Below are 26,170 nucleotides of genomic sequence, written 5' to 3'. Positions count from 1 at the left end.
CTGGCAAATAAGGCAATGACTAGTATCTCTGACCGCGGTGATAAAAATAACTCCTACCACTTATCTTGAAAAACTCTCCTTTCGTCTGTGATTTTTCTTTTTTTCGAAGCAGAAGACATGTGTAATTTTGCTTTTTAAACTATATCAATTTATTCAATACTAGGCTAGCTTACACCTCGACAACCAATTTGAACATTATGACTAAGGCAAGTTTTTGCAACTTTTTTTTACAGCTTCCTAAATAGTCAGAATTTATGTAGTGTGATGTTTTAAGCTGTTTGTAGGAATTTTATATTGCAACTTTTATCAAGTATTGCGCAAAATGTGCAAAATTTTCACTGGGTCACCTTTTTTAGGCTATTGATTTTGTTAAAGTCGCCAACACTGAGTTTTGCTGCAATGCCTTGGATCAAGTTTGCAGACCTAGGGGTTTTGGGGTGTGGTATTTGACTTGTTTCGGGGGGAGGGGAGGGGTGGGTTATCGCTTTGCTGTTTGGCTTTTTGCGGAAAATTATTTCCGCATTGCATTATTTTCTTGCTGCGTACCGGCAAAAAATGTAATTTTCGGCGGTCTCGCCAGGCCGCCTGTGAAATGGGAAAGTACCAAATTTGACAGCTCTGCAGGAGCTGATAGCGAAATGCTGTCATGTAGGTTTCAAACCTAAAGAACATAAAAATGTATGCATGATCGATTGAATAGCGAAGATAGAAACGGAACAAGCAGACACCCTGCAAATCTTAAACTGTTGGGTTTTACAACGGAACCTTTCGAGTATCTCATACCCTAATAATTTTAAAAAACTTGTGCATAAATGCAACTTTTGTTAAAATTAAGTGCAACTTTCTCACGATTTTAGTGCAACAAAAACTTGCCCTAATTATGACCAATTCCACTAACACCTGACTGGCGCAATTTCCAACGTTTTTGTGACAACTGTACAGAAGTGATTAGGCAATGTGTCGTAATAGCAGATCTTTCACCGCATTTATGGTAGAGATTGAAAGTGATGTGATAGAAAAGTTTAATGAGTAGTTTCAAATCGTTTGAGCAATTTTAACTTTTCAAATCTGAATTGTCAAATACTTGAAAATGCAGTACGCGGGCTGCACAAAAGGTTGTTGCGGGCCGCGTGTTTGAGACCCTTGCTTTAGAGCAGGGATGTCCAACCTGCGATTTTTGTGCGGCCCGCTAGTCATTTTCACTACAAAAGTATGTACTTCATGTATCCATTTTTCTTGAAATTTAATAGGTTTTGCGGCCCAATCAATTATTTCAAGTGACAATGCGGCCCACTATAATAAAAGGTTGGACATCCCTGATTTAGAGCGACTTCGAATGACTCATAATTACAAAATACCGGTAACCAGAAAAGAAATCATCTTTACAACTACCTAATATTTGCTTTCAGCTTCGGGGCGTTGCTTGAATTCAAGATTCGGAGCAATTACATGATTGGAACTGTATCACATTTTTCTGGAATACGCACAAAACAGCTCAAATTTGAACAAATTGAAGGCTACGCAAATAGCGCCAGATTTCAACAGTGATTTTAACACGACAATTTGAAGCTGACATACAAACTGACTGCTAACTTTTCTGCCTTTATTTCTAAAGAACTTAAAAAAAAACGAACTGCAAGCAAAGTTACTCTGACAAATGATTTTCATCACTAACTGGAGCACACATGGCACTGAACAACAAGGCTTCATCTATCTACAATGGAAACACTACATTAAATGTATCTATGCGGCTCTATCAGAAATATGTTAGTTGTCTGCTGTATTATACAAAATCCTATAAATTCGATGTTTATTGATTATCAAATCGACCTAAGCATTTCATCGAAAAATAAAAGCATTAGTAACGGATGGTATACAAGCAATTAGTATACCTTTATCCAGAGCGTGTACAAGCACAATTGACATGATGGCTGCAGTTGTTAGTTTTCAGAGGCGTATATACAAAAAAGCAGGGGAGTTGGTGTAAGCATTTGTAACAGCTGTTGTCACAATTACGACACGTAAAGCTCGATAAAAATGGCACGATACACAACACATTTCGTTAATCCATCGAATACCTACGCGAAGCGATGGCAACCGACATCAGGAACGGCCGTTGATCTGCCATCCTATTGCTTATAAAATAGTAGTTTTGACCGTTGAAGATGTCGGTATACAACTAAAGGGTTATTTTGAATAGGCATCCCACTTAATACACACACAATCAGCTGAGTAAAACTTGATTTACCTGGCTACAAAATCCTCGATTTAAGACACCCCTGCAAAAATCCGTGAAAGTAAAGGTGCATACGGTACTAACCCCTCCTGTGAATTGCCATATAAGTTATCAATATAAAAGATGCTTGACAATGCACTCCTGCGGCTGATGATTTGGTCTTTTCGCTGGTACCTGAAGGCGGCATCTTCTGACGTCACTAACCATAAAATGGGCGACTAAACGCGAAGGGTTGAAGGCTTTTGGATGAAAAATATATCGGCTTGGCTTGTTTCGCTGTGTACTTCAATTTGCCGCCTTTTAAACTTCTTGCCTCACTGGTAATGAAGTATACTTCTTGTGGGGGTGGGGGTTAAAATAGCTGTCATCGTTGGTAGCTCAGTGTTGTGCGTTCTCTTCACTTATAATAAGGTTTGCGGGTCAGCCGGGACAGATACTCAACAAGTCTCAAAATTGTCTTACAAGTTCATAATTTGGTGGATACAAGTCATATTTACAACTGTACGGGGTTCTCGACTGACTGCCTGCAAAAATAAGGTAAAATGTTGAAAGCGTGATAACTACATCACATTGGTAGGGACGGGGCTTGTTTTCTGGGCTAGTCTTTTTTTTTTATTAGACTCCAGTTGGATTGACCTGATTTGGATACATTGGCTACTAAAACTGGTCGTGAGCACAGTTATCAGGTTTAGCACTCGTAATACTTGGTAGCTACAGTAGTAGATATTTACGTTTCATATTTACTGGAAAATTAGTCTCGAGCATTATCTCAAATCAACTTCTTAAAGAGAACTTGATGTTACTGTGCCCAGTTTAGCGCTTCACAAGACAATACTCTGCAATCTCTGCATTCATTGTATATATATTAATCCCAACAGTTTGGTCTAACAATTATTTCCTTAAAATTGACAAATTACAGGATATTTGAGTAGACTGTGAAGCACTAATGATGATGATCGTTTATTTTTTGTGAAGCTGCATGACTTTTGACTGGAAGAGCTTACAAAGGCGCTAACACTTAGCTAGTACAAGTTCTTACTTACTGAAATTTGGCTTTTTAATCTCAAATAAAGATTCAGTCTATGCCATATACGTTGGTCAAGAAATTAATTGAGAGCATAATGTCAAAAAAAAGTAAATAAATCTAAGTTAATATTGATGGAGCTATGCAGAAGATTCAAGCTTCCCATTTAAACTCTTGACACAACGTACTAAAACTTAATTGTCGTTTAAAGTTAATACGAAGCTAACAGGAGTGAGAACTGTGTTACCATATTCACTGATTTTAAGACTAACACTAAAAATAAAATAAGGTTTTGGTTGGCCAACTATATCAGGAAAGGGATGAAATTTTATCTTAATGCGATGAAGTGCTGGAGCCTTATTAATGTTCTCACTGAACCTTTGCAGTTCTGGAGATTGAAAACAAGACTTTCTACCCATTCCAAGTAAAAAAAAAAACTACTATAAACTACAGATAAATCACTAAAATGACCTTTGAATTGTAGTAAAATATCTTTGCCAATGTGGTTGTGGCAAGAAACTTCACTAACAAAGGAACACAAGAATTTTACCTTAAATGCTAACTACATATTTCTTACTGGACAGAAAATAACTAAGGCATAGCTGTGATGGACTGCTAAGCCACATATAAAACGATTGCCACTTCACTCTGTGTAAGAGTAGTTTCGAAGTTCTGGCCAAAAAACAAATTAGTTTAGACAAACGCAAAACATTCTAGGGAGGGTGAAAAAGTAAAATGTTTTAGCTGTTTTAGTTTTTTAGCTTAAAGAAATTTAAAAAAAGATAAACCGTTCAGATTTTCTGTATGACAAAATCATATCAAATCAAAGTACTCTTGAAAGAAAGCATGGAATTGTAAACAATTTTAAAAATTCTTGGCCAGCATTTTGAAACTACTACACCTTATTACAATTTGCTGAAATGTCCAATTCTAGGCAAATGTGTTGCTTTTCAACAGTGGCAAATTCTGTAAATGTGCCCTTCAATAACTAACATTCCTCACTCGCTTATTGCTCACAACTGCTTTCGAATACTTACAAAAACTGCAACCAGAGGAAAAGTGTTACTTAGTAACGAGAGCTGGAGTAAGCACCAGAACTACCGCTGGGAGTTGAGCTTGAGCTTGGATAGGATCCTGTAGAAATAAAACATGTTGAGACTTGCCATAATTACAGGATTTTGTTTGCAGGTCGTCAGTACTTACCATACGGGCCTGATGACCTTGAGCTGTACGAACTGCTCTTCACTGGTCCATAGCTGCTACTGCTGTTCATGTAGGATGAGTAATCATAACCATTGCTACCTGCAAATATATAAACAGACACCTTTCTCAAGTGGAAGAATTTTCCATAACAACATTAGCAGCTAAAATTAATAACCAGCAGTCTTTGCAAACAACGTTTAAACTTACTCTCAGATTTCACTCTCTGGTAATCATACTCTGGCGCAGCACTGCTTGAACTGCGTGAATATGGATCACGGTCACGTGTTTCACGTGTGTCCCTTGTTTAAACAGAAAACAATTAGTAATTAATTCAAATCAACATGGCTTATTAATTGGGTTTAAAAGGGAGAATAAAAAACTGTGTAACATTAATTACATTATGAACCAAATAACTAAAACACAGGAGCTCAAGATTATCTACCTTTCATGCGAAGTCTGGTAGGCAGCACGATCATGAGAGCTACGTTCAGTCGAGCTTGGTGGCACCGCCACCCTGTCTCTATCAGCTAAGACATAGGTGAAAGAATTTAGCTTATTCAAAGCCATACAATACATAATCGTTAAATCCAAAACATTTAAGTTTGTCCCCGTGCATGGTTTCACTCGCTGATAATTGACAGCTAGTGACTACAGTAAGTGAAAGGAATATGCAGTGGTCACTTTCAGGTTTTTTCAAGACAAAAATTCAAAATCTTGAACATTGTGCTTGACAATTTCATGAAAGGATTTCTTTTTGATGTTGTGGCTCAGACTAGACGCCATTAGTTGGGGCTCCTACACCACACAGGCAGAGCCGGGAAGTGTTCAGCTCTTCCCAGGTTACCTTACATCAGAACTACTGGCAAACAAGTCAAGTATATTGCTATTTGGAGTGAGTAATTGATTTATAAATGATTATTCTGCTTACCTTCTCTTGGTGGGTAGTCATATGCTGAAGGTCGGTCACTATAACCTAAAATAACAATTTTAACAATTAAAAAAGATTGTAACTTGATAAAACATCAACATATTTAGTGGTATAACACATTGACATTGTTATTATTAGTTATGATGCTTAGTACTTCATAAATAAACAATGCACAGCTTTCGGCTTGCCTTTCTCTTCTGTGTTAACCTGAACAACTAACCTGACCGACACTGCCTTGAATTGCTTGCACTATAAAACTTAGTCCGATACTCTGTCGTGCTGATTAACATAGGCTGACACTCACTGGCTGATGACAAGTCATTATTACTGGATAAACTCTGTTCAGAACTGCACAGTGCAAGCCTGCCACCACCTACTTGCTTGGGTGAAAGTGAACTATTGCTTACTGTTGTCGCCTCGTAATAACTTGCACTGTATGGGGAGAAGCTGTAGGCTAAACTGCCTTTAGTTTTCAATGCTCGTCTGTATTTGGACAAAGCTGCCTTGATGCTGCCTATAAAAAAAATTGATTTTAAGTGTTAATCAGAAGTAATTAAAGTATTTTCTGAACTGGCAGGCCTAGATGTTTGAAACTAACAAATGCCCTAAAATGTTCTCAATTGAAACACCAAAAATGATTAAGAACTTGTTGCATTAAATGAACTACTGTATTTTAGCGATTTATGTTAGCATTAGCTTAAAAAGTTACTTACCTTCACGCCTGTAATAATCAGATGAAGAGCTTCGCGATGAGTATTCTGCAATGTCAAAATAAACTTTACTAGTTTTTCCCAGAGCAGATTTTTCCTTGCTAGCTGTATACAGTTCATATTGAACTGAACACTTTGTCCCCGTGCATGGTTTCACTCGCTGCTAATTGACAGCTAGTGACTACAGTAAGTGAAAGGAATATGCAGTGGTCACTTTCAGGTTTTTAAGACAAAATTCAAAATTTTGAACATTGTGCTTGAAAACTTTGAAAGGATTACTTTTTGATGTTGTGGCTCAGACTAGACGCCAGTAGGTGGCGCTCCTACACCACACAGGCAGAGCCGGGAAGTGTTCAGCTCTTCCCAGGTTACCTTACATCAGAAATAAATGACAACAGATTTTGAAATCATAAAATGCCTACCTGGCCGAGAAGCATAGTCTCTGTATTCACGATAACGATCTGCAATTGAAGCTTTGCAAGTTAGTTTGATATTTAGTGTCATTTCTGAAAACTCGAAAGTTTCTACGAACCATATTCACTAGAATATTCCCTTGGTGGAGCATATCTGTCATAATCTGCAATAGAAAAAGCTTACATTTCAAACACGATATTGCATTTACAAAGTGTTCATGTTTGAAGAGTAGAAACGTTGACTAAGACTATTGGACAACTATGTTTGCTGCATAATTCACCTCTGCTAGATGGTGGTGGTGGGTAGCTCCGATCATATCCTACAAAAAATATAAGTTTATTGAAAAATTAACTTTGTGAAATTCAAAATGTTGCAAATTATTCTAAGGTATGAACATTGTAAACGAAATATTTGAAAAACGGCTCACCTGATGGAGGACCATATCGATCATAAGCTGCAAATAAAATTTACACAACATGAAAAAGCAGAAAAGACATTAAAAAACAGGAACAAAATTAAGCGAAGAATTAAAAGATACTGAACAGTAACAACATTTCTAGTAACATTAAATTAACAGCTAACAAACTTACGACTGGGTGCAGCATATCTCTCGTCTGAAAATGAGTAATTTGTATAAATATTAGATGCGGTAAGGATAAATAACAGTTGTATAGAGATAAGTTAACTCTACCAATTAAAAATGTGATGAACTCTCAATTGGCTACAGATTAACTTAGAAAAAAAAAGCCAAATTATGTGTTTTCTGCCAAATGCATACTCACAATGACGATCCATCACTGTAATAAAAACAAGACAATGCTGATAAACATTGCTTCAAAATTGTAAAAACTACAGATGTTTACAAATTTCCAAAAAAAAATCTAACCAAATAGCACAATAATCACAAGTTCATCACACTTTCACATTAATCTGTCCCGTGCATGGTTTCACTCGCTGCTAATTGACAGCTAGTGACTACAGTAAGTGAAAGGAATATGCAGTGGTCACTTTCAGGTCTTTTCAAGACAAAATTCAAAATCTTGAACATTGTGCTTGAAAATTTCATGAAAGGATTTCTTTTCGATATTGTGGCTCAGACTAGACGCCAGTAGGTGGCGCTCCTACACCACACAGGCAGAGCCGGGAAGTTGTTCAGCTCTTCCCAGGTTACCTTACATCAGAAATATTTACACAACCATTTAACTGAAGTGAAAGAGGTATATACTCACTTGATGGTGGATATCTGTCGTGCACATAACCTGCAAAACAAAAATCACCACCAAATATAAACAAACCACCTTCAGTAATACTGTATGTTTGCACCATTGTTTGTAGCAAAATTAGTTACTATAATATGAATATTAAGTTATGGAAAAATAAAGCGCACAAAAAATGAGAAAAAAATGACATTAGAAAATGAGATTACCTGGTGGTGGTGGTGACCTCCTGTAGTAATCTAAGCACATAATAACAGGTTTTATTAAAAACCAGTGGGTCAGTAAGGATATATTTTTATATGACTACTTGCATACCTCGATCTCGATCTCTCATATACTCAGGTGGTGGTGGGCCTCTGTCATCTAAAAAAAATCCATCAATCTATATAGTCTATGTTTTGTGGAAGGGTAAAGTCTAACAGTCCACAATTATCTTGAGTGATGCTGACTTACCGTAACGTGCACCTGATGATTTTGTTTTATACTTTTCCAGTTCATTTTTGGGCAGTGCTTTACGTACTTCGCAATTGTGAGAGTTTATAGTGTGGTACTTTTGGCCTGTGCATTAAAAAATTATATTATAATGTGAACTGAACTTGGATTACATAATACATACTAAGCCTACTTGACATAACCACTGATTGTTACGCAATGATCAACACAGGTACAACTACTGGACTTAGCAAGTGTAACACAAGCTCAACTCACTGACGATCTTGTCCACAGGATCATGGTCAGCAAAAGTGACGAATGCAAATCCTCTTTTCTTATGGGTTTCTCTGTCTTCCATGACCTATATGAAAAGTTAACATAGTTAAGAACCTATACAAGGACTAGTTTTCAAATACAACACATTGGTTGCACACATACCTCGACGATATCCACTGTGCCAAACTTTTGAAAGTATTCCCTCAGCATTGGCTCGGTCGTATCTTCCTTGATACCTCCAACAAATATTTTTTTGACAGTGGCATGAGCACCGGGTTTTTCCGAGTCCTGTCGCCAAAATAACAGCAAGGTTAACATTATAAATTATCGTATGAATACGAAGGTATACTATTGAATGACAAAAACTTGATCTTGGGAACTGCCTCTTTTTAGCAAATAAGTGGTTTGATTGGCACTGGCATGCACAGTAATTGTACATGTCTTCAGTGCATGTCAAAGTACACTTTAGTTCAGATGCATCACAGAACCAAACAGCCAAACACTATCATATACTAGTCATTTCGAATTTAGATATTTCATACCTGAGCTTGTGAAAACTAGGATATAATGAATTTTGTATATAGCTCAATGTAGACGTCAAAATACAAGCAAATGAAATTACACACCTGGAATTAGACCATAAGCTACATTAAAATTAGAGTTTGGTGTGACAACAGAAGTTTCACATAAGCTACCTCTCTCGAAACGGCACGTTTTGGAGTAACTGTTCGTCCATCGAGTTTGTGTGGTCTTTCGTCCATGACTTTATCGACCTGGAACGATATACAGAATCATAGACAGCTTAACTATATATTTAATGTAACATAAAATAGTTTATAATCTACTTGTATGTCATATAACATCTTGAGAAATACCAATCTACCAGTAACATACCATCATTATGCGCCGAAAGGTGACAAACCCAAATCCACGAGATTTCTTAGATTTTGGATCTTTCATAACGATGCAGTCTTTGAAAAATGATATTAAAGTTAATGTTGTTAAATTACAATCAAATAAAGAAAAATCCAGCAACAATTACTTTGAGGTGTTTGTTTCGTGTTAATGCTTAAAACTAAACCACAAAACACTATAAGACTATTTTCAAGATAATCACCAAACATTTGTTTCATAAAAATCATACATGAATAGCTGGTACATAAAGACACAAAAAAGGTGAGAAGTATTCTGGTATATTGAGTATGACAAGGAACATCTTTTTACCTTTATTGTGACTCTGGGACTTAAAATTTTTCAACTGCATTTTAATGAAGCTACTTCATGGAACACGTTTTGAGAACTTCGAGATTTATGCACCTCATTCTGAACATTTTCTTTTATTACAAAAGCATTTCTTGAAGGGTCTTGTCCTCAATTAATCTGAGTTTTTACTAGATATTTAGTGGAATGTTCCTGTTGTCTTAACTGCTTATCTTATGATTCACTTGTTTATTTTAATTCATGTTACAAAATTTTTGCCACTTCTTAGGATAACTGTGTATGTTAATGTTTAAATGTTTGAGTTTAGATTTCATCGAATTTTGTACCATATATTTAAAATTCCATTTGTTCAACATTTACGCTAAAAAAAGATGGAGCACTAATTTATTTTAACTAAATGAAATGACATGTGAGCAATACTGTACTACGATATGATATCAAGATGCCGCTTACTTATTATTGTTTTTATGTTGACAATATAACAATCTGGTCTTTCCTTTTTTACGGACAGTCTTCTCTAAAAACAACTGGTATGATATATGAAGTTACATTGTTCAACAATTATAATAAAATGATGTCACATAGACAAGCAATGCAAGCTGATCATATTGGCATGTTTAAATGAAACCAAGATTTGAGCTTTGGTAAATAGATAGGAACATATTTGAGTTTATCGAACACCAAAGCATAATCTTCAGATTATTAAAAACCCTAATTTTTGATTGAGCAGTCAGCACATGATTAAATAATACTATAGTGTGCTAATGATCAAGTTAAAGACACCATTAAAGCGCACGGAGTGGAGATTGCCAAAGCAACATTCAAGTTTTAAACTGGATGAGAAAATTGGAAGGCTAAATGCTTGATGGCATGGTTGGAAAAAGACAACATTGTGTCCTATATTTGACACAACATAAGTATATTATAGTATAGTGTATTATATGTAAGTAACAATGTAAAAGGAAAACCCCATACCACCTTTAGAGGAACGCAAAAGGATACGATCAAATATAAGATCGTAATGAAGGTGAATGTTGGAAGCTTGGGGGATTATAATATGCAGTAAAATGGTACTGCAACTGCAAATGGGAAAAGGGAGGAAAAGCAAAAAAAAAGATGAAGGGACTACATGATAGAGGATATAAAAACAATAAGATTACAAAGAATGCTGAAAACATCGACTGTTATGGAAGGCTGGGTTCCACATCTGCACCCCAAATAAAGTGGGAATGAAGCTTTATTAACATGTTGTCAATGTCCGAATATGATTCTTAGTTTCTCTTTAGTTTAAGTAAAGTTATATACAGTGCAAATGTAGGAATGGACTATAGTGGTGCGCAGAATGGTGTCACAGCAGAAAGTGTGAAGAAATAGAACGGAAATGCCAGTGCTGAGATTACCATGTCTACTGTAAAAGTGCAACAATGCCAAGGTCAATGAAAATCAGTTTGAATTAAAAAAAAATCACTTCTATGGATGACAACACACTATATACTATTAAAAATTTTTATCCCCACAACTGTTCGGATTACTGCTAATTTATAGTAAGTTAAGTTAAGTTTAATGAAAGTATGGAAGGTCAACAACATATACCGTATATACTCGAGTATAGGTAGATCTCTACATTTTTGTTGATATTTTTATTCTCTCGTGAACAAGTCGACTAGTTTGCTGGTACTAGAGTAGAACTTCAGCAGCACTTTTTTAAGACAAGCCTATGAAGAACTCGTTTGACACAAGTCATATTCGTCTCGTGCAAGCAGCAGGCATGCAAGTTATAAGTAACTTATACGAAATGGCCAGTAAGCGCAATAAATTCACATTAAAGTTTAAGCTAACCGTTGTTGAATTAAATGTAAAAACTAACAATTCTGCCGCTGCCCAGGAGTTTAACAGGTCAGAGAAAACAGCGATAATACTGAAAAGAGTTTGATGGATTTTAAAACTGATCTAATATCGCTATGCGTCTTCTGGCTTTATTTCGTACTGTTGGTTGCATTTATTATTTGGTGATTAAAGTTTTTTCTTTTATCGGGAAGCTTTCTTTACTTTGTAAGCGTCAGTCACCGTGCTGTTAGCTGGACGTTTTACTTCGGATTGTCCCGCGTATGTGTGAAAATCAGTTGCGAAAAATTTGAGTATATACGGTAGAAATTATTTGCAATTACCCTTTTTTTTAATAGTATCACATAGGCTACTTGACCCGTATTAAAGAAAGTGTTATGCACCGAACATGTCCGATGCACAATGTATCTACCTGGTACACAAAATGGGACAAAAAAGCTTCTTCATGAGCTAGTCCTAAGTAATTCCCAAACAGCGATATTTGGTGCACACCATTCTTTGAAAATTACGCGGCCAGGTGAACAGAAAACTTACATTCCATACTGCAAGATAAGCTAAGAAACTGTTTAAATAAATACAAAAATACCACTCACCAGTTACTTCACCAAACTGATTAAAATACTCTCGTAGGCTGTCATCAGTTGTATCAAAATTCAATCCACCAATGAACAATTTTCTCTGTTGCTCTGGTTCGTTTACAGCTTCACTTCCATTTGCAGCCTACAGATCAAATAGAATAGTTTCAGGCATATCATACAAGCGCACAACCAGATGACGTCACAGTTTGAGTAGCTGGGATCTAGTATACAAAGGCATCCTGTGGGTGCAGAGTTGTATACTAGACCCATAGTTTCATTGCATTTGCAACTGTACACTTTGAAACCATAAACTAGACTTCTACCAGTATACAGATAATACAGGTAGTATTCACGCTAGAGCCTAGGCTAGGTTGTCACATGTCTTCGTTCGTTTGGTGTCTTGAAATTCGACAAGAGTATAAACATAATGGATGATATGGTAATAATGTGACGTTTAATATACTGCCTATAATAGGTTATTAGCAAAATAATCACATTAGGCTTATTGACTAAACCTATATAGCCCGTGTAGTGTTACCAGTGCTAGGGTAGGCTAGCCAATATGCGAAAGTAGCCAGTAAGCGAAATTTTGCCAAAAATCGCTAATCAAATTTTAAGTTTTGTACATTTTGGACTAAAATTTCGTGTGCAACATTTTAACGCCCTTCTCTGTTAACATACAATTTTTCAAGTTTCTACCTACAAATTATCCTTGTTTTCTATATAGAGAAACACACCGTACTCAAAAAAAAGCTAAATTTCTTGCTGAGGCAAGAAATTGCTCCCTGTACAAATCTTTTAATTTTTCGCGAATAATAGGAGCTAGAGAGCTCTTTTTTCGCACACTTGCGCAGCAGTTCCTCTTCTAACTCTCTTTAAATTTTCGTGGAGCTCTTTCATCTTTAAGTTTCTTTTTTAATCACTTTTTCTACATTGGTCCAACTTTGATGCAGTAGCCAATATGCGAATGTAATTTCACAGAACTGTAGAATCGTTTGAGTCACACGTGGTTAGTTTCAGTGAATGGGTGTAGGACTGTAGGTGCGTTAAATTGCTCTATAAATTTTTGCTTTGACATTTTTCAATAAACGTTCTTCTAAAAGGTACTTGAAAATTTCAAGACGTTTCTTTGGTATCTGTGAAGGATGCCTGGCCACCTTACCAAACAGGATTTTAGAACTATCATCCTCTGCAGAGATCACAAAGTTGTACTTTTTAGCTTGCCCCACATACGTCTCACGTATTGCAACCACTTGATAAAGGCTTTTTTAGCCCTCTAAAAGCCAAATGGAGATCAGCTTGCTTAACTTTTGTGAGGAACACGAAAGCACCTGTGACAAAATTCACTTTTGGTGAAGTACTTACCACAGCGTTGCAAAAAAGTTCACAGCCCGCGAATATCAAACAATCTTTCAAAGCTTGTGGTATATGGCCGATAGACGAAAATGCTGTTGATTACTCCCAGACGATTCCTTCACAAGGATTTTCTTTAGGGTCTGAGGACCGAATAACTTCTATCACTGCAATTCAGACATCAACTCCAGATGACAATGTACAGCCAGTTATTTTTAGTGACAAACACACGCAACGCGTTACTTCCAACCGATCGGAGGCGGCTTTCTCTTCCGACATTTGCAATGATGTGTTGACGTCTTCCCCATAGTGCTCCAATTACGTCAAAAAAAGGAGGCTAATATTCGTGAAAAACAGAAAAAAAGGATGAAAGAAAGATTTTGAGGCTTTCCAAGACACAGAGAAAGAACAAAAAAAGAATAGGTAAGAAGCAATCTCCGAACGAAAGATCGATAACTATCTCCGAGGATATTTGTACAGAATGTTGTGTTGTGCAGTTTTCAGGGGGAAAAGACGAACCCAGGTGGGTAGATTGCGATAATTGCGATCGCTGGTATCACGTTAAATGTACCCACTTGGATCCCAATCTCACCCAACATGACGTCGAACAGCTCACTTGTACCTCTGTCATAACTGTGAGTGAAGGCATATCTGAATGCTAGTTTCAGATGACAATTTGAATTTTAACTCTTGTTGCCATTCTTACTGTTGTTATTTTGAAGTTGTTTGCTTTCCATATTGTGATTCCGTTCAAGCGTGATATTTAAAATCATTCGTTGCAAAGGATTTTGCTATTTTCGTTGAAGTCTTTAAAAAAACACATTTTATACAAATACAATGCCTCTGATTGCACGTGGATGTTAAACATTGAAAGACGGTTGTGGATTGGTATGTTCCTTTATCTTAAGTTTCCGATGTTCGTTAGCCGTAAATAAAACGATTCGCTACTTCTGATTTCTCCGATTTCTTGGTATTTGGTTCTTTTTATTTTAAACTGGTCTTAATACTTTGGTGTATGCGGTATACCGTATAGTCCTATGTTTTAAACATTTATCGGTACATGTTTGGGCACGGTCTAAAAGCAAGAATAGCACCTTTATTTTCCAACCCTACAGTCAATGTCAAAAATTAACGATACAATTAGAAAACGCATTTGCTTAGAATCGGGGTACAAATCTAAAAAAGAATAAAGGTTATGGTTTCTGTTCGAAACATATGTAACTTACTATAGGTTTATTTTCGAAAAATGCCATTTTTATGGCAAATAATCGTCAGGGTTTTAAGCTAGAATGAATATTTGATGTCTATTTAATTAAAATTAACCAATCGGAATACAGTAAACTAGCTCGAATAAGTGTGAAATTCATGTTTCTTCCATTCGCAAACTGGCGCAATTTTCGCACACTGGCGCAAAATTTGCTGTTGCAACTTTTGCTACCACCTGAAAGATATTTATTAAAAATTTACGGTTTTAAAGTATAACGTAAGGAATGAAAATACGCTTCTAATGATATAAAAATTATGGCTGTGTGATCAGTAGAACTTGTTTTATTTACGTTTTACTTTGCGTTATATGAAGTTATTCGCAAATTGGCTACCCTACCCTATGCCAATTGCCATTTCGCAATTGATATGTTAAAGCTTTAAACGCTAGTTGCAGTTAAATCTCTAGCCTAAGGTAATCTTACAACTCGACATATTATTTTATGTAAAAATAGAATAAGCATTGTTATTTTTAATCGTAACTTATTTAGCCTAGTCTAGCAGCTATAGTTTTATAAAACTGGTGCTTTAACATCAACCAGTAAACGTCTTATGAAAATCGATATATGCATGAAAAATGCAACTTAATTAATGGAGATTACCAAATAGACGAAACAGCTTACCGCATCGTGAGAATCCATGATTTTTGTGATTGAAGACACCTGGAAAACAGACTTTCCCACGCTTCGTGCTGAAAACTTGGCCGCGTGTCAACGAGTTTAACAGCAACAATGGCGTACTACGGCAGCGGTCAACCAATCAGGAAGTAAGGATTACGTAAGAACTAGAGAACAGCCGTAGCTTGTTTCTTCTTAAAATGAAAATGCGCAATTAAAAAAAATTGCTTAAGTAAAAGTAACGCAATGAGAAACATAGCACAACAGTTATAAATTAATGCTGCGATAAAATTTTTTGAAGTTAACCAACTAAAACATCTATCTAACCTAGCGCAAAGCGACTGCTGCTCCTTCTACTGATTAAAAGAACTCATAAAGAAAACACGTGACATGACGTCAAAATGATCTCGCATCCACAATAAAAATCAGTCGCGTTTCCGCTTCGCACGTGGTTGAATGATTTCAACGTTTTGAAAAGGGTATAGTGCTGTAACCCACAAAACTTTTTTCATGTAAAGTGGCAGCCAAAGGAAAAAATTTTAAATTCAAAACCTTACCGTTGCGTACGCCAATGTGTGAAACGAGCTCAAAAAAAGTAATTTCACTGCAAGCGCGTGAACTTTATATCATATTCGTAATGATAACTTGCAGAGCATAAAAAACAACTGGCAGAAAGAGCGTGCATTTCGGTTCATCATCAGCTGCGTTGCTTTTTGTATTATATGATTTGTCCTATCTCTAAAACTCCAAGTGCCAAATCATGATTAATTTACTTTACGCCTTAATTATGCCCTATGTTGTAAGCAATATGATCGAGGAAAACAAAAAGTGTGTATATCAATCGAAACTTGAACAACGGCCACCTCCGTAACACGAAATTGAGGGAATGGGGAGATGAGTTTACCATACCATTCAATGCAAGCATTGGCTAGAGCGGATTTAAGTTGAAGTTGTCAAAGTTTAATTAAACGGTATGTCGCAATTTTAAAGTTCGATGAAATATGACTGTTATTCGTTGACTTTATTCAGTTAATTGCCATCTTTAATTTGCGGATTTAGCACCGTGGAAAATATGTACGCTATGACAGTAATGAACAGTTTGGCTCTAAGTGAAGATATTCCCGAAAACAAAGACAAGACGCCGAAGAGCGAATACTGTAGTATCGCATCATTCATATTTCGCCAGTGACGATTCACTATGGGGATCGAAACCTATGATGCTGATACTAGCTTTATTTCATAACAAGAAAATGGATGCAGGCTCACAAATAATTAAAAGTAGTGAACGGGTGAACAGGACCTGAGACTTTAAGAAAAGTAATGATTTAACAAAAGGGTTGCCACGACCCGGGATTGAACCAGGGACCTTTAGATCTTCAGTCTAACGCTCTCCCAACTGAGCTATCGCGGCTGATACCATATCAGGCCCCTTTACGAACTATTTTTAAACAGTTAACCAGTACCAATACTTAACGAGAAAATGCAAGAGAACAAGTAAGTCAGGGGTGTCCAACCTTTTTCGAAATTTAGAAACTAAGAAATTTAACCATATGTAATTTAAATGACATATCAGACTGTTAACGGCGACTGCATATAGATCCAGAATTAACCTAAGTAAAACCACGAAGCTTAAGTTCTAAAAATCTCCAGTATTTACCAAAACGTTATTCTTTTAATGCTGAAAAGTTTAAAATAATATGAAACACATTGATGTTTAAAATTAGGTTACAAATATTACAACGTTTTTATATTTTGAGAAGAAATTACAGGTGTTAGTTTGGCTATTTAGTACAGTTTTACCAATTTAAGAATGACTTAAAAAATTGCGACTAATAGTTTGTCTGGAACCAAACAAAAGCGGTCATGACCTTATAAATTATAGCTTTGCCGGTCCATGATGTCCGATAAATAATTTCTTGCAAATCGACGTTTAAATCTGTGCACTGTACAGCACCTGAGTTGGTGAAGTGGAAATGGACATAGTGTCGTAATAATGTCAAGAGAACGGGCAAAAATAAGAAATATATGATGCTTATTTTCTTGTAAGTTACAGCAATGAATAGACCCAGACAATATCTATTTGACACCAGAATGCAAAATTAAGTCATTCATGTTTTTACAAGTACGTTTCTGGCTAGGATTGCATGACAAAACGTGTTCATGTTCAACAAACAGAGTAGTATTGCGCGTAAAACTTTAAAAAATCTCTCCTTCTTGTCAGTGTCCTTGCTCAGTACAAGCCATTTTTATTAATGTTTACATTTAAAACCAAGATCGAACATGCCTAAAACGGTGCTTTGCTTATAGCAAAATATGTCTATAGGAAAGACACACGTAATCAGATTATAATTGATTGCACGAAAATATTCATAGCAAATATTGAAAAGTTGGACAATGTGTTAGCTATGCAAATTTACCTAACAGTATACTCTACTGTACATAGGCTACCGAAAATTATGGGGAGCTGGAATCATAGAAAATATAATTATGACGTCACTATTGATAATGACAGACACCAAAACGGCCGTATTTTGCCAAATGCATTTGTCCAGAAAGAAGAACCGTGTTAAGAGTATATCCTACAATCTCAAAATCTTTAATTGGACAGGAGTTCCAGCGCAATGTCTAGTATTTCCGAAAGCCCTGAAGACGAAGATTGCAATAAAGCAATCGACGCAACCAAAGATTACAAGTTATCCGATAATAATGGATCAGAAAATGTTATCCCACTTGAAGATTCTTCATTGGTCAGAGAAACGTCCGAAGATGCAGGTACTAGCGAAGAGGGTTCTGCATCTAGCAGCTCAACGGCGGCGCCAACTTCTAGTAAGGCAAAGAAAAACTGGCTGAAAGGTTCGAAACTCGCTTCGATAGTAGGCTCAGTAGTTTCAAGTGAAACAGCAGCAAAGAGCAAAAAAATGACCCTAAAGTCAGTTGCTAAAAGGGTCAATCGCCAAATTAAGACCATGACTCTAATAAAAAAATGGGCACAGACAACGTCACATAGTCAGTTTGCGACCGACTCCGACCATCTCAATTACATGAGAAATGCTGCAAAAAACGCAACTATTGAGTTACCGGAACCATTGATCGCAGGTGTCAGAGATGAAGTGCTTCCAATCTTGCAGGTACAATACAGAGTTATTACTTAAACCTATAGCCAGAGTTGCCATCGGTCTCAACTCAAAAATAAGGACGACTGGGAAACGAAAGATGAATACCACCTTAAATAGTGCACAACAGGAGAAAGCAACCAATGTTCCTAAAAAAACAAAAAAACAAGACACTATCTGCATGTTCTTAATTTTGGTATCTCTTTGGTACAAAATGGTATACTAAAGGTGTCAAAACGCCCAAAATACGAACCTCTGCCCTAAAAATAGGACGAAAATAAAGACACTTCTTAGAAAAAAAGGACAAACATATTTTCTAAGACACGGACCTTTAAAATAAGGACAAATCTTAGAAAGTAAGGACGGTATGGCAACCCTGCCTATAGCCAACACAGCTTCTCCGATGGGAGCCTGTCTTACAATTGCAATCGTTTCTTTCGTTAACAAGCAGCGGCCAAGTGTGATGGAAGCACAACAAATGAACGGCCACGGAGAATTTTTAACGATTTTGTGTCCCACGCCACAGAAATTCTTGAAAGAGTCAATAAATCATTGATTTTGAGGATGAAAACATGGCACATCAATTTCCGTAAATATTGTAGCCTATGTAGGCCTACTGTATAGTGGTGCAGTGACGTGGAACATTATCGCAAGCTTAATTTTTGAAAGGTCCCAATGGGCGAGATATTGCGCTGCATATCACAAAAATTAGAGCTGATTTTTGTGCAGATCTGATAATTATAATATGTTATTCGTTTTTGTGATGTGTTTAATTCTAAAACGCTTTACTATTGTAATTGGCCTCAGTTAATGCCACATTCTGTATTTTGAAATCTTTTCTCTGACTCATATGTTTGGTAATCAATTCAGTGCTACAGCTCCAGGATTTGACGCTTTTTGAATAGTTGTTGTTTCTAACATAAATATTTGCTTGACTTAATATATTCATATCGATACCACCTCTCAATGTACGCAGCACAACGTCTTTCGTTAAGGTCTTCCATACGCAACAGTCACGAATAAGTACAGACAGGCTCCACATGGAAAAGTAGTTTGATTTGCTAAGTTTTGTTAGTAGGCCTACCTGTATATGGGGTTTTGTGCTAACAAGCTCATCGGTATCACGCAGGATACACTGAAGCAATACAAGACGGAACTGGGTGCAAATCACCATCTGACACAAGAAATGCAAGCCAAGATACAAAAACTACGCGAGGAAAGTAATTATATCTCGGTAAAAGATGTGAAAAGAGACACCGCATTTTTCCGTAGTTTATCAACCCTAATTAAAGAATAGTTGTTTGGTTTAGCCGCAACCGTTTATAAAAATCTCTGCAATTTCTCCGCGTTCTGATTATAAACTTTGACTACTGCAAATCACAAGATTGATAAAAATACATAGCTTACGAAGGAATTAATAGAACTTTCGTATTCATATAATAGGCCCTGTATGTGTAAATTTAGGAGAATATAAGTAGTATTCTACAAGTCAACAACTGAATAATTTAACCAAATCTCAATCATACAAATGCGACAACAAACAACTTCTTGTTTTTTAATGGTAATTTCAAAACTGACACCAACTCAATTTATTCAACAATGGAGTCTCTATAAACTTATTATTACATATATACTATAAAGACGAATTTTACAAAATTTACAAACTTATCATTAAACGACGGAGTTGTAATCAAGTCAACAAACTCGAGTCTCAAGTCAAGTTATTTACCTTTAAAAACTCAAGTAAATTCGATTATTTTGGTTAAGTAGGTAATTTAGGTTATGTACGTTTTCAGAAAGCGATTCGAGTCAAGTTTTAGGAAAAAGTGACTCAAGTCAGTTAATAAGTAGATAACTAAATATGGCATCATTTTAGGCAGGTATCGGTTAAACCTTTTTTCACATTTAATTTATACGCATGACTTTTGCTGTTACGTCGTATTTCTCTCTCCCCAAGAGAAAACACTTTTCCATCTCATGAACACCATCTGGAATAATGTTGTCCAAACTTATCAGAACGACACTTATATACAAGGGCTATAACTTGTTTATTACATTTCGATATTTTTTATGGTAAAATTTTTCGGATTTGGAAGTCTTCGAACTTCTTCAACATACAGTTTTGGAGTAATCGCTAAAATCGCCAATGCAATCGTTCACAAGATGGTAAGTCTTCAAACATTCTCAAAGTCCAGTCAAAGTAATTCAAAAACTAATCCAACTCAATCCAAACTTGCATATCATGAATTGTTGGCAAAAACGTTGAAACTCGTTTAAAAATACACAGAAGTACCGATAAACATGATCTCAATGCTGTGGTTTCAAACAGCATACAAGATTGTCCTTCTCTCTATCGTAATCTCTTTGCCCAAGCAAAGGCCTCTTTTGAAACGAGGGAAGCTGTTAGTTGAAAGAAACGCTTTGATTCCACAGTGCTGTGCTACGGGTTGGTGTTTAACTCATGCACAAAACGTTGACGTAAGGAGGCTAACTTCGAACGCCATCTTGCGGCTACTTTGTCAGGCCCAACCAAGAGCTGCAAAACGAAAAACGATTTCCTGTTACTTTATATGGCTCAGTTCTAAGCTGTATAACGTAAGTGACAAAATGCGCAGGTTATGGTTAATATTATCGAAATGTAAACAATTATAAGAATGGACTATATCAACCTCAGGCGCAAGAAGCGTTCTTGGGTCTCTTTGTTTGAAGTCAATCCTCTTCTTCGCTTTATACAAAGCTGCCTCGTCCGTTTCCTTTTTACGTTTCATCGCTTCATCCATGGTAAGCATGCTGGCATGACCGAACATGGCAAGTTCATGTGTGCTTTCTCGTTCCATGAATGTCTGCAAAACCAGTGACTTTGCTTTGCTGAATATTATATTTACTTGATTGTTAAGTGCAGCTCTCCATTGTAAACCGCATATAATGATGCTTAAAGTAATTATTAGCCTCTATTGCTTGTAAGGGGTGTACAATGGTAAAATAAGCCGAACTGGACATATACGGTACAGTAAGCATCTGCAATGTAGACTCTATTCACTTCAACGATATCATAAACAGCAGAAGAAAATATTAAGAGAGTTTTGTCAATAAAGTATGGATAAATTTCGGATATAAATTTTGATAAAAGACACAAAAAATAACGGTAAAAAATTTTTACAAGCCGCGGCTTTCAATCGAATAAATACAGTACCTAGAAAAACACCATTTCATTTTCACTTCCAACGCCCCTAAATAAAAATGTGGGTGTTTCATACATCCTAAAACGTTTTAACCACTTTATTTGTTCTATCCCGTCATAGAATGTTGCCCTATGGCTATAGTAGTATCAAGGCCCTGAAAGCAATAATTTTTACCGCGACACAAAAATAAAGCTTCAAACTTATGCCTGCAAAGATTCAACAAATTTTACCGTTTTAAGTTGTTCTTTTTCCGTCGACTTTTTCTTGGTTTTGTTTGTCGAACGGAAGTGTGAAGGCAAAAAGTCAACGCCAAGGTCATCGTCGCCTTCTTCGATGGCTTGTATCGCTTTCGCCCTTTCTATCTGATTTCGCACCGTCGTAGTGTCGTCTGCCAAAAAGAAGCAAGACTGGTACAACCACATGTGGCAAATATCAAGCATTTTCGCATGAATGCGGTTATTCCTAACTAAGCATGGTGCAAATAATACCGTCATTATTAAGTGGGGCCGAACTGTTTATAGTATAGATTAATATATATGTTGTCATTGTAGACGAGTGTTTAGGCTTCACCTGTAGTTTCGTCCGGTGTTTGTACAACATCCTGGGTATCCTCCTCTTTGTCAACTGCAAAAAATAGAGAAGAAACAGTGCCAGGTGTTGAAATACTGCAAAACGGTATAACAACTTGACAAAGATCGAAGCTGCCTTGATGGTGGCAGCTCTGGTTGCAATCATGTATGGCAGGCTTGCACTTCAGTACGAAATAAAAACTACGTTGTTTATTAACGAGCAATACAGAAACTAACTACAGCAATCACCTGCCGCTTGTAATGCGCGTTGAATCCTTATTCGGCTTTGTTCCGCTGGTGCCTGTTAAGTTGAACGCATTTGAAAAGCTTCGGTACGTATTAGTAAATAGTTATAACGCCTACTGTTATTATAACAATATCCAGCATTACTTCGAATAACGGCGGCAACGATGAATCAACAATACTTAAGGCGAATGTGTAAATCAATTTTGATTCATCCAAATCGTTCTAACTTACATGTTAAGTTAATACAATCTATTTTGTTTCAAGTCCACATTTTCCAGCATACTTCAGGTGCGTGATGCTGGCAAGTATACTCGACATTTCATGCATAGTTTATTCAAATAAACAGCAACTTACCATTTTCGAAAATCCAGGCAAAATATCCATGACGTCTCTGTAAATGTTATAGTAATTTAATGATCGAAATTTCAATTGTCGATAGCATTAATAAGCAACGCACCAAAATACGTTCAACTAACAGTCATGTCAACGTTCAGATAGCGACATGGTTCATGGGTGAACTTTAAAGAAACACTGAATGAAAGCTCGTAATTATCCTACAACCAATGAAGTGAATTACGTGGAACATCGCGCACTATACAAAAATGAAGCAACAGCAATAGTTGCAAAAATAAACCTAATAGCAAAGTCAGTTCTTCAAGTTGGATAAACAAAATACTAAAACAACTTACTTCATCGTTCCGGTAGATACGCCCATGACAGCATCGACGTGTTTCTTGCGGCGGGGAGCACTCGGTGACTGTTCCCGGGACTTTTTACTCCGTTTTGTCGAGGAATCATTCCTCGAACTGCGATGACGCGACTTGTCACGTGACCGTGATCGTTTTCGTCTGCTGTCGGTGGTTCCCCTTTCTTCATAACTGCTGCTTCTACTGCGACTGCGATTGCGCCTGAAGTTGATAGAAACTTGGGTCTATTTAACCGGAAAAATCGAACAACCAAGTGACGTTTTTTCAATTAAATATAACTGTAACCGTTTTACTTTAAACGTTATTTATTAGTGAAATTCATCGTAAAACATGTTAGTAATAAGCTTATTTCTGAAATACATTTTAGTTCATCATATAGACCACCAAGACCATAGAATGAGTTAATGTTAACCTTAATCCCAGACATAATTGTGGCTAAATAATCAGAGCTGAATTAAAGTAATGATACCAAATAGCCCACTATACAATATTTCGTAAAATTCATTTAAATATCGTGTTAGAATCAGAATCCGCTGGAAGCCAAAGTTAAAGCGTTTAAGAGCTGTAAACGGAAAATTGCCAATCACCATAGTTTAGTTGGTTAATCATTAGCAATTTCTTTTAAACTGCCTAAGAATTAACAGAAATAAATGTTTGCTAAATTTCTGTGAAGTGCGCACAGTATTGTATTTTGATGTTGGCGCGTATGTTTAAGTTTCTTTGATTTCTAGTGTTAGCCATTTGCTTCTATTTACATCGTTTTTTTTGTCAGCATAAAAAAAACATTTTCAGAAAATAACGCATGGCGTGCGCCAAAACACTCTCCATTATCCACAAGGAGGTGATTACCCGTATGTGTGAAATGCTGCAGAGATTAATTGGATTAAATTTAAAGGATAAAAACGTAGGACATTGAACAAGTTAAGCCGCAAATCTTTATATAGCACGGGCCACATAATTTCAACGATAAAAATAGCAAGGAAAGAAATTTTTGAAATGTGTTTAGCAATTAGCATGTATAACTTGTTGTTAAACGAGTTTATTTATTCCCGTAGATCTATGGTTTGTTGGTGGATAGGTTTGATTTCCAGGTATAATTCTAGTCTTTAATCATATAAATGCATAGACATTGGCCTGGGGCCGTGGCCCTGGGACTACAACTCTATCAGACATAACGCTTTTTGTTCAAAAGCGCATCCTTTTGGTGTTGTAGGAAGAAGTAAAACGGAGAATTAAAAATAAGAAAAAATGCAAACGAGGGCTTAAATGACGAAATGCATCCAGCCGATGGCACTCCAAATTCTATTACGACATTAGACTGATGCAGAAATGGGTTCGATTTGAGATTTAATTAGTCGCTTGAAGTGAAAGTGAAGATAATAAAGATGAAAGTATAATTAAGTAAAGCCCCGCCGTTTGCTTTGAAATTTATTCAACACAGAACATTTAATGTGACTAACTCAATTACATAAATTTTTTCAAAAATAGGCTCTTTATAACTGCAAGCGTGCGCTAACCATCAAAGGGTATTTCACACCTATTAGCTATCGTATATTCCCTTAAAGCTGAAAAAAGTTACAATTCGTTGAAAGTAAGATAAATAACTTGGGTAAAAGACCTTGATTTTCCGTGTTTTCTTTTTGAGCTATCGTAGCTTGAACTTCTGGATCGGCGCTTACGACTGCTTTTCGTCTTCCGTTTCGAGGATGAACCTCGATCACTGAAAATCACATAACATGCAGGTTCGCAATAAATTGTCACGGTAGGAGTTCATAGTAATCATTATGCACGAATTCACGGTGCCGAAACTACGTCACTTTCGGACAGCAGCCGTGATCTTAATAATCCAAAAAAAATTTAAAAGGTTTCTGATACAAGCACGTTATTTCGTTGATAATATTAGAAAATATTTTAATTTGATTTCTTTTAAAAAGACGAACCTGTTTTCTGAATCTGAACTAGAGTAACGTCCCATGTCTTGTAAATATTAGTAAAACTTGATGCTTGAAAAACAGTGAAATTCAAAAGTAATCTTTTAGAAAGCTTCACAGTGCTTACAAAAACTTACTTCTACGTAAAGAAAATAAACTAAGATAAAAGTTTTCAATAACATAGATATAACAACAATAGTTGTAAAGATAGAAATTTAAAGATTATATGTGATTTCAATGCAGATAAGTCCATATGATATGTATTTTATGAATACGTTGTTCAAGTTTTCTCTTTTCCAATTCAGAGCTTTAAAAAACAACAGATATCGGTCCAATATATACACATTTTACAGTGGATATAGGAAAGATAAATAAGTGCAAATAAACCCAAAATATCTGTCAAATTTACGATGCCGTGCACTCAGTGAAACGAAAATCGTTTACGAAATTACATTTCGCTCGAAAAATAAAATGAAATCAAACAAATCAAATTAAGTTTAACGAAAGGCTCCGAATAAATGAAGTGACGCTATTCCCATCAAAAGGTATGCTAGCGCTATGAGCCACAAATCGAAAGAATAACGAAGGTCCGGGCGATATCTGAACGAAGGCACCATCGACATTTAATTAATCGATCAAATTAAAGGTCTAGGTTTAACCAACAAAAGTTAAAGGCGGGGAAACGCTAAGTGTTTTAAGCTGATTAAAAACGACAGCAGTGGTATGCGTCAGCTGAAATTCGTTTAGCTTAGATTGGCTGTAAGCAAGATCCAAACCTAATGCACACCGTGTAATACACTAGCGTACTACATGTGTTAGCCGCGTTAAATTAGGCATATTACAGCTTAGCGTTCTAAGGACCTTTTGCGTGCTGGGAAAAATAGTTGAAGTTTCTCGGTATAAAATAAAATTTCGCACAAAATCAATGCCAATTAAAAATACCTTAATTTTATTTTGATTTTTTTCTTACGGCGTTGTGCTATTTCTGAAAGATAGACTTTCCAGCGTTTAATTCAATTTGAAGCAAATTCTTTCAATTATTCGAAAACAAAATCTAATATAACAACACACTTATTTTGCATAGGTAGAGTTTAAACTGAAATCG

At 36.2% G+C, this 26,170-nt stretch overlaps 3 protein-coding genes and 1 non-coding gene across 5 annotated transcripts; 1 reads left to right on the top strand and 3 right to left on the bottom strand.

Moving 5' to 3' along the window:
• Positions 1-1,793: 1,793 nt before the first annotated feature.
• Positions 1,794-15,730, bottom strand: LOC143470186 (uncharacterized). Of its 2 annotated transcripts, XM_076968142.1 has the most exons (24): positions 15,645-15,730; positions 15,324-15,511; positions 12,100-12,226; positions 9,335-9,411; positions 9,136-9,213; positions 8,603-8,728; positions 8,441-8,525; positions 8,186-8,290; positions 8,048-8,095; positions 7,942-7,971; positions 7,745-7,774; positions 7,298-7,312; positions 7,106-7,129; positions 6,943-6,969; positions 6,796-6,834; positions 6,634-6,678; positions 6,524-6,562; positions 6,105-6,149; positions 5,392-5,436; positions 4,906-4,990; positions 4,671-4,762; positions 4,464-4,562; positions 4,298-4,394; positions 1,794-2,760 (listed from the first exon to the last, which is right to left on the bottom strand). In XM_076968142.1, the coding sequence occupies exons 2-23, from the start codon at positions 15,339-15,341 to the stop codon at positions 4,327-4,329; spliced, it is 1,347 nt and encodes a 448-aa protein (XP_076824257.1). In that variant the 5' UTR covers positions 15,342-15,511; positions 15,645-15,730; the 3' UTR covers positions 1,794-2,760; positions 4,298-4,326. The 2 variants fall into 2 exon arrangements, with proteins under 2 accessions (XP_076824257.1, XP_076824258.1); XM_076968143.1 differs by lacking the exon at positions 7,298-7,312 and having other exon boundaries at positions 15,645-15,667.
• A 925-nt stretch (positions 15,731-16,655) lies between these two features.
• Positions 16,656-16,728, bottom strand: Trnaf-gaa (transfer RNA phenylalanine (anticodon GAA)). Its single transcript has one exon. It is a non-coding gene; the product is annotated as a tRNA-Phe (tRNA).
• A 1,139-nt stretch (positions 16,729-17,867) lies between these two features.
• Positions 17,868-19,831, top strand: LOC143470635 (uncharacterized). Its single transcript, XM_076968888.1, has 2 exons — positions 17,868-18,445; positions 19,560-19,831. The coding sequence occupies exons 1-2, from the start codon at positions 17,939-17,941 to the stop codon at positions 19,725-19,727; spliced, it is 675 nt and encodes a 224-aa protein (XP_076825003.1). The 5' UTR covers positions 17,868-17,938; the 3' UTR covers positions 19,728-19,831.
• Positions 19,832-19,969: 138 nt separating this feature from the next.
• On the bottom strand, positions 19,970-25,225 carry LOC143470634 (uncharacterized). Its single transcript, XM_076968887.1, has 9 exons — positions 25,075-25,225; positions 24,753-24,854; positions 23,117-23,335; positions 22,782-22,818; positions 22,431-22,482; positions 22,183-22,236; positions 21,843-22,000; positions 21,100-21,273; positions 19,970-20,966 (listed from the first exon to the last, which is right to left on the bottom strand). The coding sequence occupies exons 1-9, from the start codon at positions 25,107-25,109 to the stop codon at positions 20,871-20,873; spliced, it is 927 nt and encodes a 308-aa protein (XP_076825002.1). The 5' UTR covers positions 25,110-25,225; the 3' UTR covers positions 19,970-20,870.
• Positions 25,226-26,170: the final 945 nt, after the last annotated feature.

The sequence above is a fragment of the Clavelina lepadiformis genome, chromosome 9 (genome assembly GCF_947623445.1).
Source record: "Clavelina lepadiformis chromosome 9, kaClaLepa1.1, whole genome shotgun sequence".
NCBI classification, from domain to species: Eukaryota; Metazoa; Chordata; class Ascidiacea; order Aplousobranchia; family Clavelinidae; genus Clavelina; species Clavelina lepadiformis.
The sequence above is the reverse complement of the archived record's forward strand: the minus strand, read 5'-3'. Positions and strand labels throughout refer to the sequence as shown.